Source organism: Heloderma suspectum, chromosome 1 (assembly GCF_057233095.1).
Source record: "Heloderma suspectum isolate Gila_16-S chromosome 1, 16-S_ref, whole genome shotgun sequence".
In the NCBI taxonomy this organism is placed as follows: Eukaryota; Metazoa; Chordata; class Lepidosauria; order Squamata; family Helodermatidae; genus Heloderma; species Heloderma suspectum.
In genome coordinates, this window is record NC_139458.1 from 377,119,016 (window position 1) to 377,132,458 (window position 13,443).

General features: G+C 40.8%; 1 protein-coding gene across 2 annotated transcripts in view; it reads left to right on the plus strand.

Moving 5' to 3' along the window:
- Positions 1-13,443, plus strand: part of FEZ2 (fasciculation and elongation protein zeta 2) — a 37,795-nt gene that overhangs the window by 2,409 nt on the left and 21,943 nt on the right. For both annotated transcript variants that reach the window (XM_084828323.1, XM_084828322.1), the window contains exons 3-5: positions 3,620-3,736; positions 8,895-9,039; positions 11,557-11,825. In XM_084828323.1, the coding sequence (XP_084684449.1) occupies positions 3,620-3,736; positions 8,895-9,039; positions 11,557-11,825 (531 nt within the window). The remainder of the gene's footprint in view (positions 1-3,619; positions 3,737-8,894; positions 9,040-11,556; positions 11,826-13,443) is intronic.

Consider the following 13,443-nt stretch of genomic DNA (forward strand, 5'->3'; position numbering starts at 1 on the left):
ACTGTTAACTCCTACAAGTTGCAGTCCTGTACACAATTACATGTATGTTCTGTTTAAGTTAGTGGAATCTATGCACATGAAGAAGGATTGACTACTGTTTCTGCAATTGCACCCCTCTATTCCATAAATGTCCAGATCTACAATATATCATAAATTCTTAATTGTCTTCCATAAGGCAAAGGGATCAAAAGAGTCCAGCTTTTTAATACTGTCCTAAAAACTGACTTTGCTGGAAGTATTCTTGGGACTGAGACATGGTGAAGCTTAAGATTGCTAAAGGAGAAACCCTGATGAACAAATTGCCCAATTTATTTATAAATTGCCCCTGAGCGCATGCACACACAGTGTTAGAGTTCCTTGTTTCAAATCAGCTGAGGAGGAGAGCACCCAGTCTTCCAAGAAAAAAAATGCTGTACTAATTTATGTATTTATTTATGGCATTTACAGACTGCTTTTCATCTAAAAAAACCCACAAGCAGTGAACAATTAAAATTTAAAAATGTCAAAATACCAAAAAGTTAAAATATTTAAAACACACTGTATCAATAAAACTGTGACTGGTCTCAGGAAAGGTTTGTCTTTAAGAATGTCTTCAGCAGATGCCCAAAATGGAACAACATTGGCACCTGGCTGACATCAACTGGCAGGAAGTTCCAATGTTTCTTGATTAAATAGGGTGAATTTGCTGCATTTTAAGGGAAGAAACACATGTTAACCTCGTTTAGATATAATACTGAATTAAGCTTTAGTGTTTTGTGAATGAGATTCAGGTTTGTGTGCTCCCTCTTCACCTCTTCTCCTTCAACACATCCATGAGGAGATCGGATTTTTGCTTCAGTTTTAACTAATCACAGTTTATTGTTATGCCCAAACCTGGACAAACTGTAGTTAATCTTAACTATAGTTCAGGGAAACTAACTTCAAATTGTTGTTTATGACCCTGGCTTGTTTCTCTAAAGCCAGAGGGAGCAATCCTATCGGGATAGGCAGCTGCCTCGAAACTCAGAGGTGACCGCCTATCCAATGGCAGGCGGAGCACAGAGGGGATATTCTCCACGCTCCAGCTGCCCTGCATTCGTGACCAGATGGCTGATTTCGGCTGTCCAGCTGTAGGACTTCAGACCGGGGCTGGAGGCCGGATGAGACATAGGAAGCATCGTACCGCACTCCCCACCCCCAGGAACACCCCCTTTTGCACTGCTCCACGCTGCTCACCTGAGCGCAGAGCCCAGGGACGATCCATGCTGCCTACGAGGCAGTGGGGGAGGGGGCAGGGAGGCAGTTTGCCAGGTTCCCAGAAACCGCACAATCCTGTGGCCGTGTAGCCACTGTCTAGCGGCGATAGGATTGCACCCTTAATCATAATTAAGATTAAACCGCACTTTCTCTTGGTTTGGAGCCACAGTTTAGTTAAAAACAGAAGCCAAAGCTTCCAAAATCTTCCTCATATTTGTGCTGGAGAACAAGGGAAGAGGAATCTGCAGGCCCAAGGCTTGTACATATAACGCTAAGCCATAGTTTTGTGCGACATCTGAACCAGATCATTGTTTCTATTACTGTTCTATTAAACCAGCAATCCTGCTTTAAAAATCAAACCTGCAGCTTCTTAGAGGGCCAGAGTTATTAGTTTGGCTTAGTACTTGCTTTTTGTTTCCATTGCTGTATTGGACATAGCCTTAGAAAAATATTGCTGATGTTTTCAGAAGTACCAATAAATGAAAAACCCTATTTTATTTGTCTTTCAGAATAGAACTTGACTTGGTGACTAGAAGCATCCTTGTATGTTTAAATATGTTGCTTAAAAAAAAAATTCTGGCTGATCAAGATGATAAAGTATTGTAGGAGAGGGTGCCAGGAGGTTAAAGATACATTTGGAAATATTACTTCTAAAGAAAATAATACCCAGAGTAAACATAGGTCAGGGCTTTCTGCAGTTGCATACTGTTGTCCTGCTTGATAAAACCATTGCTTTTGTTTAGAGCCATTTGCTTATTACTGCCTTTCATGATCCAGTGCCCTTAATTCACATGTGTGGACATAAGTCAGAAGGTATCTAAGACTGCTCAGAGCACTTGGTATTCGTAATATTTAGTAATATGTTCCAACCTGTTCTGAAGTTTGCTGGTGCTTTTGTCCAGCAGATTTGGAGTACATTTGTAAGAAACTACATTTTTAGCGCAATCCTGTGGGTGTCTACTCAGACTTAAGTTCCAATGAGTTCACTGGGACTAACTCCAAGGTAAGCAGGGTTAGGTTTGCAGCCTTTGATTAGAATTGAACTCATTTTTCTTGGAAATGTTTTGAATTGGGATCCAAAGGCTATCATTGTTTTTTGTCAAGTAATAACATAACTTTTGTTGTGAAAGTTAGGAACTTCATCTTTTGTTGTTGTTGTTCCTGTTCAGTCACCTAATTCTCCTTTCACTCATGGGAAGAGATAGATAGGATTAAATTATACTTATCCACCCCAAGCCTTCAGGATATGGTGGATTAAACACATAAATAAATAAGTGCATTTTCCTCTTTCATTAGTACCAGCTAACATTTACAAAACAGTAGGCTAACTTCCAAGTTTCAGTACCCTTTCTTAGACCGGACCTTAAACAGAAAAGAGAGTATGAAAAAAAGGATTCAAATGACAGCTGCTTTTATATGTCAAGGAGTGTGTTCATTACTTCTTTGTTCCAGTATACTGTTCTGTAACCTATGATCTTTTGCACTGTGCACAAACAAACTTAATTATTCTGCAAAAAGCATTTTGAATCACCAGAACCAGACTGTAAAATATTGCATCGCCGAGCTTATATCATGCTCTCTGCCAGCCAAATATCATCTTCCCTCATGCACCTTGTTTTAAACATCATGTTTTGGAAGAGTTCTGTACAGTCAAAAGCTAGCTTGCTATTCTGTTCTTTTCTTGCATTGACTGTAAAAAAGGGTATGTTTGGATTTTTGTCTAAAGAATCAACATGGCTGCCTTCATTTTATGCCTGCTTATCAGTTCTATCATCAGTGCTCTCGGTTTTTATAACAAGGGCTACTGTTAAGGAGTTCTTACAGACTTCCCCCACCGTTGTGGAACTTCCTCCGTATGGAGACATATCAGAGCCCAAGCATGAGTATTTTTTAGAAGATGTTTCAAGATCAAATTTGAAGACCTTTTATTGTGCAATCCCAAATAATCCTCTGGCATTGGCTTTTATGGATAAACCTAATCTGTGAACAGGGCACAGCCAAATCTGATTGTTGAGTTCATGTATTTCTCTAATCTACATGAGCATAGGCTTGCTCACATGTAGGACAAAAACCTGGAACAGGTTTTGTGTGTTTAAGGTAGATTTTGATGGATAGGGCTAAGCACTATGGGGATAGAATAACATACATTTATATACTGAATTTACATATTCTGGGTTGTTAAGAGGGTTTAAAAAAAAGCTTATATCTCACTGTAAATATGGTCCACTGTGTGGTCCACAGTGGACCATAAACTTCAGTCTTGAGTATATGTAAATATATTAGCTCCTAAATGTTATTAATATATATTTTTTAGTTTGCCTGCCTGCATTTTTAACTATCTTTTTCTTTTGTCTTATTTTTCTAATTCTTCTTTGCTATGTAGGTTAATGACAATTTGAACCTTGACTTATCAGATGATGAAGAGCTGAGAGAGCAACTAGACATGCATTCTATCATAGTTTCCTGCATCAGTGAAGAACCACTCTTCACAGCTGAGCAGGTAAAGTACAGAAAGTCATCTGTGCAGTCTTGATATTGAATTTTGGCATTAAACCTTTCATTTCTCTAATGGAACAAATGATAAATTTGCTTGGAGACAAACTGGTATAGGAACGCAGGGATATTACCCATATTTTAAATGGGAAACCCCTATTATTCCACTTGTAATATTACACTAGAGCATAAGAATATTTACAGCACTTTCCAGACTTTGCCTAAATTGCAATAAGGAAAAATGTCAAAGTGGGTTTGCTCTTAAAAGTAAAAACAATCTACCAGTACGCTACCTGCTTTTCTTCTACTCTTTGTAACACCCCATTTTCTTTCTCTTTTTCTCTCTCTCTCAGAGTTGGGGGAGGGAAGCAGTGGCATGGAAGTGCTTGCTCTGAGCAATGGAGTTGGGGATGAAGGGAGAGAGGTGCACATCTCCCTTCCTGCTCGTGCTTAGTGTGGGGATGTTGGCTTTGTGGCTTCTCATGCTCCACTGCTGTGGATGGGGCTGTACTGGGTTGAAGCGTTCCTATATGTGATTCCAGCAGAGTGGCTTTGTCCCATGCACTCAACAAAAACAAGCACTCCTCCTTTTAAGCTGCACTATCTCCTTTTCCTTCCTCCACTGCAGTATCCAGAGAACCCAGAGTGGACCTGGAGGGTGTGTGGGCCACATGTGAACCACAGGTTCTCTATCACTGGCTTACATAATCTAGCTGCATGTATTTTACCAAATCTATATGTCCTCCAATGACCCAGTAATGCTGTGCCTATTTCCACTCTGCTTAGGCCCAGATACTAGCAGCAAACCTTTTAGAAATATCTATAAATAAAGGACCACGTTTTTGTCTTGATGACTGTCAGATCATAAATCCATATAATTCTAGTACTCTTGTTAATTGCTTCTATATTTTTATATCACCAATAAGAACTGACAGTCTTGAAGTAAAAAAGACACTAGATAACCTAAACATGGCCTTTGAAAAATCTGTTCTTTTATTAAGCACACTGAATAAATAAGATATATCACCTCATCTTCCTTTTCTCTCATGTTGGAATCAACAAAGCTGACACTTTGTGGGGACTCTCTGGGTCTTTGTGGGCATATGTATGTTGCGAAGGCTATCCAGAGCAGTTTTGTTTTTCCTTTGAACAATAAGACTGAGACTTTGAGTGCAAGGTTTCACCAATGGTAGGGAAGTGTACCGTATGCACTGACAGCTATCCTTCTGCTGTAGATGGCAGTGGGAGTCCTGTACACTTATAGAGCTCTATGTCACAGCCTGAAAATCCCATCTTACACATAGTCATAACGCCTAAAATTCTCTGCATTTTATCTGTACAGCGCCGGTCAGCTTCTCTAATTAGGCTATCCAATGCTTGAGAGAAGAAATAAGTTTTCACTGCCCTCCGGAACACCTCACTTGAGAAGACAAAAGCAGGACTCTATCTGATAATCTCAGTGGATGGAGAGGCTTGTATGGGAGAAAACTTTGCATTGAGGACATTTGGCCCAGTCCACATTAGACTTCATGGGTTAAAAACATCACCTTGAAACATGCCCAAAAGTATGGTAGCCAGTGAAAGAGTGTGTACGTTATCTCTGTCCAATTAACAAGTGAGCTGCTGCATCCCATCCTAATTGAGAAGCTTCTAAACAGATAGTATACAAATCAGCCCCATATAGAGCTAATTGCAGTAAACAGCAAGGTTACCAAGAAATGGGTGATGCTTCTTATTAACCTCCACTACATAATGGATTAATGAGTACACTTTTGTTGCTGCTGTTGTTGTTCAGTCGTTAAGTCATGTCCGACTCTTCGTGACCCCATGGACCATAGCACACCAGGCCTTCCTGTCCTCCGCTCTCTCCCGGAGTGTGCTCAAGTTCATGTTCATTGCATCGGTGATGCTATCTAGCCATCTCATCCTCTGCCGTCCCCTTCTCCTTTTGCCTTCGATCTTTCCCAGCATCAGGGTCTTTTCCAGGGAGTTTTCTCTTCGCATTAGGTGGCCAAAATATTTGCGCTTCAGTATCTGTCCTTCCAATGAGCAGTCAGGGTTGATTTCCTTTAGGATTGACTGATTTGACCTCCTTGCAGTCCAGGGGACTCGTAAGAGTCTTCTCCAGCACCACAATTCGAAGGCATCAATTCTTCGGCGCTCAGCCTTCCTTAGTCCAGCTCTCACAGACATACGTTACTACTGGGAAAACCATAGCTTTGATTAGACGGACCTTTGTCGGCAAGGTGATGTCTCTGCTTCTTACTATGCTGTCTAGGTTTGCCATAGCTTTCCTCCCAAGGAGCAAGCGTCTTTTAATTTCATGGCTACAGTCACCATCTGCGGTGATCTTGGAGCCCAAGAAAATAAAATCTGTCACTGCTTCCATTTCTTCCCCTTCTATATGCCAGGAAGTGATGGGGCCAGATGCCATGATCTTCATTTTTTTAATGGTGAGTTTTGCACTCTCCACTTTCACCCTCAACAAGAGGCTCTTTAGATCCTCTTTGCTTTCTTCCATTAGGGTGGTATCGTCTGTGTATCTGAGGTTGTTGATAATTCTCCCAGCAATCTTAATTTGATCTGTGATTCATCCAACCCGGCGTTTCTCATGATGTACTCTGCATATAAGTTAAATAAGCAGGGCGACAATATGCAACCTTGTCGTACTCCTTTCCCAATTTGGAACCAATCGGTTGTTCCATGTCTGGTTATTACTGTTGCTTCTTGACCCTCGTACAGGTTTCTCAGGAGACAGGTAAGGTGGTCTGGTACTCTCATCTCTTTAAGAATTTGCCAGAGTTTGTTGTGATCCACACAATCCAAGGCTTTAGCGTAGTCAATGAAGCAGAAATAGATGTTTTTCTGGAATTCTCTAGCTTTCACCATGGTCCTGCGAATGTTGGCGATTTGATCTCTAGTTCCTCTGCCTCTTCGAAACCCAGCTTGTACTTCCGGTAGTTCTCGGTTCGCATACTGCTGAAGCCTAGCTTGTAGGATTTTGAGCATAACCTTGCTGGCATGTGAAATGAGCGCAATTGTACAGTAGTTTGAACACTCTTTGGCATTGCCCTTCTTTGGAACTGGAATGTAAACTGACCTTTTCCAGTCTTGTGGCCACTGTTGAGTGTTCCAAATTTGTTGGCATATTGAGTGCAGCACTTTAAGAGCATCATCATTTAGGATTTTAAATAGCTCAGCTGGAATACTGTCATCTCCGCTAGCTTTGTTGTTAGTAGTGCTTCCTAAGGCCCACTTGACTTCACTCTCGAGGATGTCCGGCTCAAGTTCAGTGACCGCACTATAATGGCTAACAGGGACATTAAGATCTTTCCTGTGTAGTTCTTCTGTGTATTCTTGCCACCTCTTCTTAATCTCATCTGCTTCTGTTAGGTCCCTGCCTTCTTTGTCCTTTATCATGCCCGTCTTTGCACAAAACGTTCCCTTGAGATCTCTGATTTTCTTGAAGAGATTTCTAGTCTTTCCCATTCTATTGTTTTCCTCAATTTCTTTGCATTGTTCATTTAAGAAGGCCTTCTTGTCTCTCCTTGCTATTCTCTGGAAATCTGCATTCAGTTGGGTATATCTTCCCCTTTCTCCCTTGCTTTTTGCTTCCCTTCTTTCGTGAGCTACTTGTAAAGCCTCATCAGACAGCCACTTTGCTTTCTTGCATTTCTTTTTCTTTGGGATGGATTGCGTTGCTGCCTCCTGAACAATGTTACGGACCTCCGTCCATAGTTCCTCAGACACTGTCTATCAGGTCTAATCCCTTAAATCTATTCCTCACCTCCTCTGTATATTCATCAGGGAGATGATTTAGGTCATACCTGAATGGTTTAGTGGTTTTCCCTACATTCTTCAATTTAAGCCAAAATTTTGCAATAAGAAGCTCATGATCTGAGCCACAGTCAGCTCCAGGTCTTGTTTTGACTGACTGTATGGAGCTTCTCCATCTTCGGCTGCAAAGTACATAACCAATCCGATTTCGATATTGACCATCTGGTGATGTCCATGTGTAGAGTCGCCTCTTGTGCTGTTGGAAATGAGTGTTTGCTATGATCAACGTGTTCTCTTGGCAAAACTCGATTAGCCTTTGTCCTGCTTCATTTTGTACACCAAGGCCATGCTTGCCTGTTATCCTGGTGATTTCTTGACTTCCTACTTTAGCATTCCAATCCCCTATGATGAAAAGGACATCTTTTTTTGGTGTTAGTTCTAGAAGGTGTTGTAGGTCTTCATAGAACCGATCAACCTCAGCTTCTTCGTTCTCAGTGGTTGGGGCATAGACTTGAATTACTGTGATGCTGAATGGTTTGCCTTGGATTCGTACTGAGATCATTCTGTCTTCTTGAGATTGTACCCCAGCACTGCTTTTCCCACCCTTTTGTTGACTATGAGTGCTACTCCATTTCTTCTAAGGGATTCTTGCCCACAGTAGTAGATATAATGGTCACCTGAATTAAATTTGCCCATGCTTGTCCATTTGAGTTCGCTGATTCCCAAGATGTCGATGTTCAGTCTTGCCATCTCATCTTTGACCACCTCCAGTTTACCTTGATTCATTGATCTGACATTCCAGGTTCCTAAACAATATTGTTCTTTACAGCATCGGACTTTCTTTTCACCACCAGACACATCCACAGCTGAGTGTCCTTTCGGCTTTGACCCAGCCACTTCACTCTTTCTGGTGCTACTTGGAAATTCCCTCTGCTCTTCCCCAGTAGTATATTGGACCCCTTCCGACCTGAGGGGCTCATCTTCCAGCATCATCTCTTTTAGCCTTGTGATACGTTCCATGGGGTTTTCTTGGCAAGAATACTGGAGTGGGTTGCCATTTCCTTCTCCAGTGGACCACATTTTGTCAGAACTCTCTGCCATGACCTGTCCGTCTTGGGTGGCCCTGCATGGCATAGCTTATGGCTTCACTGAGTTATGCAAGCCCCTTTGCCACAACAAGGCAGTGATCCATGAAGGGGATGAGTACACTTACTTGTAATTAAAAGACATGAATCAAATTTCAGGAGTAGTTTTGTCTTACATTTTATATTGAAGAAATAGAAAATTTTGACTTCAAAATAGAAAATTTTGAAGTCCAGTCCTTGATACTTTTTGTCATCTATCCTCCATAATTGTGTGTGTGTGTGTGTGTGTGTGTGTGTTAAAAGGTGATTGAAGAAATAGAGGAAATGATGCAGGAATCTCCAGATCCAGATGATGATGAAACACCAACCCAGTCAGACCATCTGTCCCTACTGTCCCAGGAAATTCAGACACTTAAGAGATCCAGTACAAACCACAGTTATGAAGAAAGTAAGTGGCACTACTTTTGCATATTGTCTTTGATTACCTCTTATAAACTATTCAGTGTTTAAAAGAACATCTCACCTTTATATACACATCTTTTTTTGTTACACATAATTGAATACAGAAACCTTTACTGAATTATAGTTATTGCTCTTGTGGAATATATTCTGAAAAGCCAGGAAATGAAAAGCTAATCCATATATTACAGATGTATGAAGCCAAGCAGTTCTTTCTCATCTGTCGAAACAGAACATTTTCCTGAAGATTTTCGTGGAATTTGTCACAATTCTTTTTACCTTTTTGAAATCTGTCTGGTTCTGGAATCCTTTGAAATGAGCTGAGGCTGGTACTAAGCTTTTGAAGAGACCTTTGGCCCCAATTTGTACAATGGAACCATCAGACGAAAGAGCCTTGAGAAGGCATGGCATGCACCTGGGTATTCCTGCCACTGGATACAAAAAGATTATGAAGAAAATTTTAAAAGAATTCCAGAAAAACGTCTATTTCTGCTTCATTGACTACGCTAAAGCCTTGGATTGTGTGGATCACAACAAACTGTGGCAAATTCTTAAAGAGATGGGAGTACCAGACCACCTTACCTGTCTCCTGAGAAACCTGTACGAGGGTCAAGAAGCAACAGTAAGAACCAGAGATGGAACAACCGATTGGTTCAAAATTGGGAAAGGAGTACGACAAGGCTGCATATTGTCGCCCTGCTTATTTAACTTATATGCAGAGTACATCATGAGAAACGCTGGGTTGGATGAATCACAGGTCGGAATTAAGATTGCCAGGAGAATTATCAACAACCTCAGATACGCAGACGATACCACCCTCATGGCAGAAAGCGAAGAGGATCTAAAGAGCCTTTTGTTGAGGGTGAAAGTGGAGAGTGCAAAAGTTGGTTTGAAACTCAACATTAAAAAAACTAAGATCATGGCATCTGGCCCCATCACTTCCTGGCATATAGAAGGGGAAGAAATGGAAGCAGTGACAGATTTTACTTTCTTGGGCTCCAAGATCACCGCAGATGGTGACTGTAGCCATGAAATTAAAAGACGCTTGCTCCTTGGGAGGAAAGCTATGGCAAACCTAGACAGCATAGTAAGAAGCAGAGACATCACCTTGCCGACAAAGGTCCGTCTAATCAAAGCTATGGTTTTCCCAGTAGCAACGTATGGCTGTGAGAGCTGGACTATAAGGAAGGCTGAGCGCCGAAGAATTTATGCTTTCGAACTGTGGTGCTGGAGAAGACTCTTACGAGTCCCCTGAACTGCAAGGAGGTCAAATCAGTCAATCCTAAAGGAAATCAACCCTGACTGCTCATTGGAAGGACAGATACTGAAGCTGAAGCACAAATATTTTGGCCACCTAATGCGAAGAGAAAACTCCCTGGAAAAGACCCTGATGCTGGGAAAGATCGAAGGCAAAAGGAGAAGGGGACAGCAAAGGATGAGATGGCTAGATAGCATCACCGATGCAATGAATATGAATTTGAGCACACTCCGGGAAAGAGCGGAGGACAGGAAGACCTGGCATGCTATGGTCCATGGGGTCACGAAGAGTCGGACACGACTTAACGACAACAACAACCAATGTATTAATAAGTAGAAGTTTGCCTCAAGTACTAGAAAGGAAACTGAGAAGCTGTCACTTTTCCAAATATTAATGAACTATGGATATATAGAATTAAAAAATGACTTAATGGGTTAGCTAGCTGTTCTTCAACCAATGTGTAATACTTGTGATGATAATAATAATAATTAAAAGAAGCTTTGAAGGCTCTTTGGCCATTACTTCTATTGAAAAAGATAAAGAAAAGTTTTTCTACTGCCAAAATTCCTGTGACTTTGTTTAATTGTTTTTCTGGCAAAGTATGAAGAGACTTAACTATGGTACCTTATCTGAGGCATGCTAAATCGTGTTACCTATTGTACCATAAGCCACCTTTATCTTTCTCTCAGAGGTTTTTATATTGTTTTTCAAAGAAAAGGAAGGTGTGCTATTTTATTTGTTGTATAAAAGAGGGAAGCTGAGAGTGGATGCAAATTGTATTAGGTTTATATACTGCTGAAGACTTCTGAAGAAACAGCCAGCCCACAATCTTGAGGAACTATAGTCCTCCAGGAGAATGGAAAATTTTGTGCGAGTGCCCCATACTGATACGGGGCTTTCTCTCCCATTAAGTATCTATGAGAACTGGTGTGCATGTGGTCGTTAAAATTGCTGGCATGTCAATCTTCTACTCTTATTGGGTGTTTGAAAATGCTATGAGATTCCACTGTGAGCTCAAATGGTTTAAACGGCTGGAGGGGGCGAGCCTAGACCCTTAACTGCCTTGAGTTTTAGAAATTGTGGAAGCGATTTGGGCTGCAATCCTATACACATTTACCTGAGAGTAAACGCCATTAAAAACAATGAGATACTTATCAACGGACATGTATAGGATTGCAATCTTAAACAGTTTAATGTTGCTTCATGTTACATTAGACACAACATGTTTTCTTCCATTTTTGAAAACAGGAGTGAAAAAACTATCTGTGACTGAATTAAACAATCTGTTAGAAGAAATCGAAACAGCCATCAAGGACTACTCTGAAGAGCTAGTACAGCAGTTGGCACTACGAGATGAGCTGGAGTTTGAAAAGGAAGTGAAGAACAGCTTCATATCAGTCCTTATTGAAGTACAAAACAAGCAACGAGAACAAAAGGAAATTGCAAAGAAGAAAAAGAAGCTGAAAAATGGCAGTCCTCAGAATGGCAAGCAGGAGAAAGGTCATATGCCTGGAACAGTAAGAACCCTGTCTTTGTGTCTCTCTATGTTAGAAGAATCTTTAGAATTTTAACTCTAGATGATAACTTGCTCTGTACATCTTTCCCATTAAGCTAGTATTAATAACTTTACATAATATTTGCAAAATCAATAACATTGCCTCTTTTAAAGAATGATTATTAAATTCCTCATACTTTCAAAGATATATTCATACTCTTATTCCTGTTTCTCTGATTACCACTGTAGTATTGGTGACTATTTCAGAACTTCGGATGAGCAACTATGGCTTTCTCAAACTGTCACAGTCATACATTCACAGGTTTTTAGAGCAGATGTGGTAACCACTCCACCGTTCAAGTGAGCTCAAACTTTTTTTTCTTGTTTGAGCAACTGTTAAGGAATAACGTGGCATGATAGTGCTGTGGAAATTCAGAAACAGTTGGATACCTTAGTCTAAAATCTAGAACACTAATTTTAGTAATTTTTAAAGTACAGAGACTCCATTTCTCCATTTCAGTAGTACTGAACTTGGTAATGTATTTCATTAAAGCCATGACGACACTGGAGTAGAAACTCAGTCACACACATGGATATAGAGTTGTTGGACAGATTTATGTAATTTTTGATGCAAGAACATACAGTTTCTCTTGTCCAGAGGCCCTCCTGAAGTTTACTATACACGCTTTCCCCTTTTATGAAACCTTCCTTTCCTCAGCTTCATGTTTCCTCTGCTTCTTTATCTCAGGCCTTTTGTCTCATTCAACTCCAGTTTGTCAATATTTACCATTATTATTAGAGTTTACCAATATTGTGATTGGCATGCAGAAGTGCCTAAAGGCATTTTTCCAGGCAAAGTAGGTCTTCTGGAAGCTTGGCTACTTTCCAGGACCAGAGAGAACCCACCACCACAATCAACACACATTTTCTTGATTCCAGGAATTTTTAAGAAGCAGCAAGAACCTGCCACAAATTCCAGTAATATCAGTGTTCTCTCTCCCCACCCCCTCTGCCGCCCATGAAAATTTGTGACCAGTTATGCCCAGGAAGAACCCAAATTTTCCACTAGAATTTCATCTGAAAAGGAATTCATCACTGAGCACAATTGTCCTTCCCCCTCCAAAATGGGGAGGGGGCTCTAACTCCTTTACTGAAATTTGGGTAATCCTCTAATAATTAATCCAATCCAATAATTTTTTTCCAAAAATAAATCTCTAAAGTTCACATTAAAAGAAAGGAACTGGTTCAAAAATCAGAAAGACAGAGGACAAGGAGGTAAAGACTGCCTCAGCTTCAGCACAGCAGGGCATAGGAACCTCTGAAGCCTACAAGTTCAGAAGCTTCTGAGCAGTGAGGGGCACACCCTGAGGTTACTTTTTGTTTTAAAGATTTTTAATTTCCACAAAAACGTGTTTTAAAATAGAATTGACCAAGTGTGGCCAGATGTATAATTTCTTTCTTTGAGGAGGGAGTTCCATAACTGGGGTGCCACAGCTGAAAAAGCCAACTCCCTGGATGCCACCCATCTTACCTCTGGCGGGGTTACCTGCAGAAAGTCCTCAGTAGCATCTGGGCACTATCCCCACAAAGGCATCTGAGAGGGCCATCTGCACACCATCTCCACTGTAGGGATGTACGAA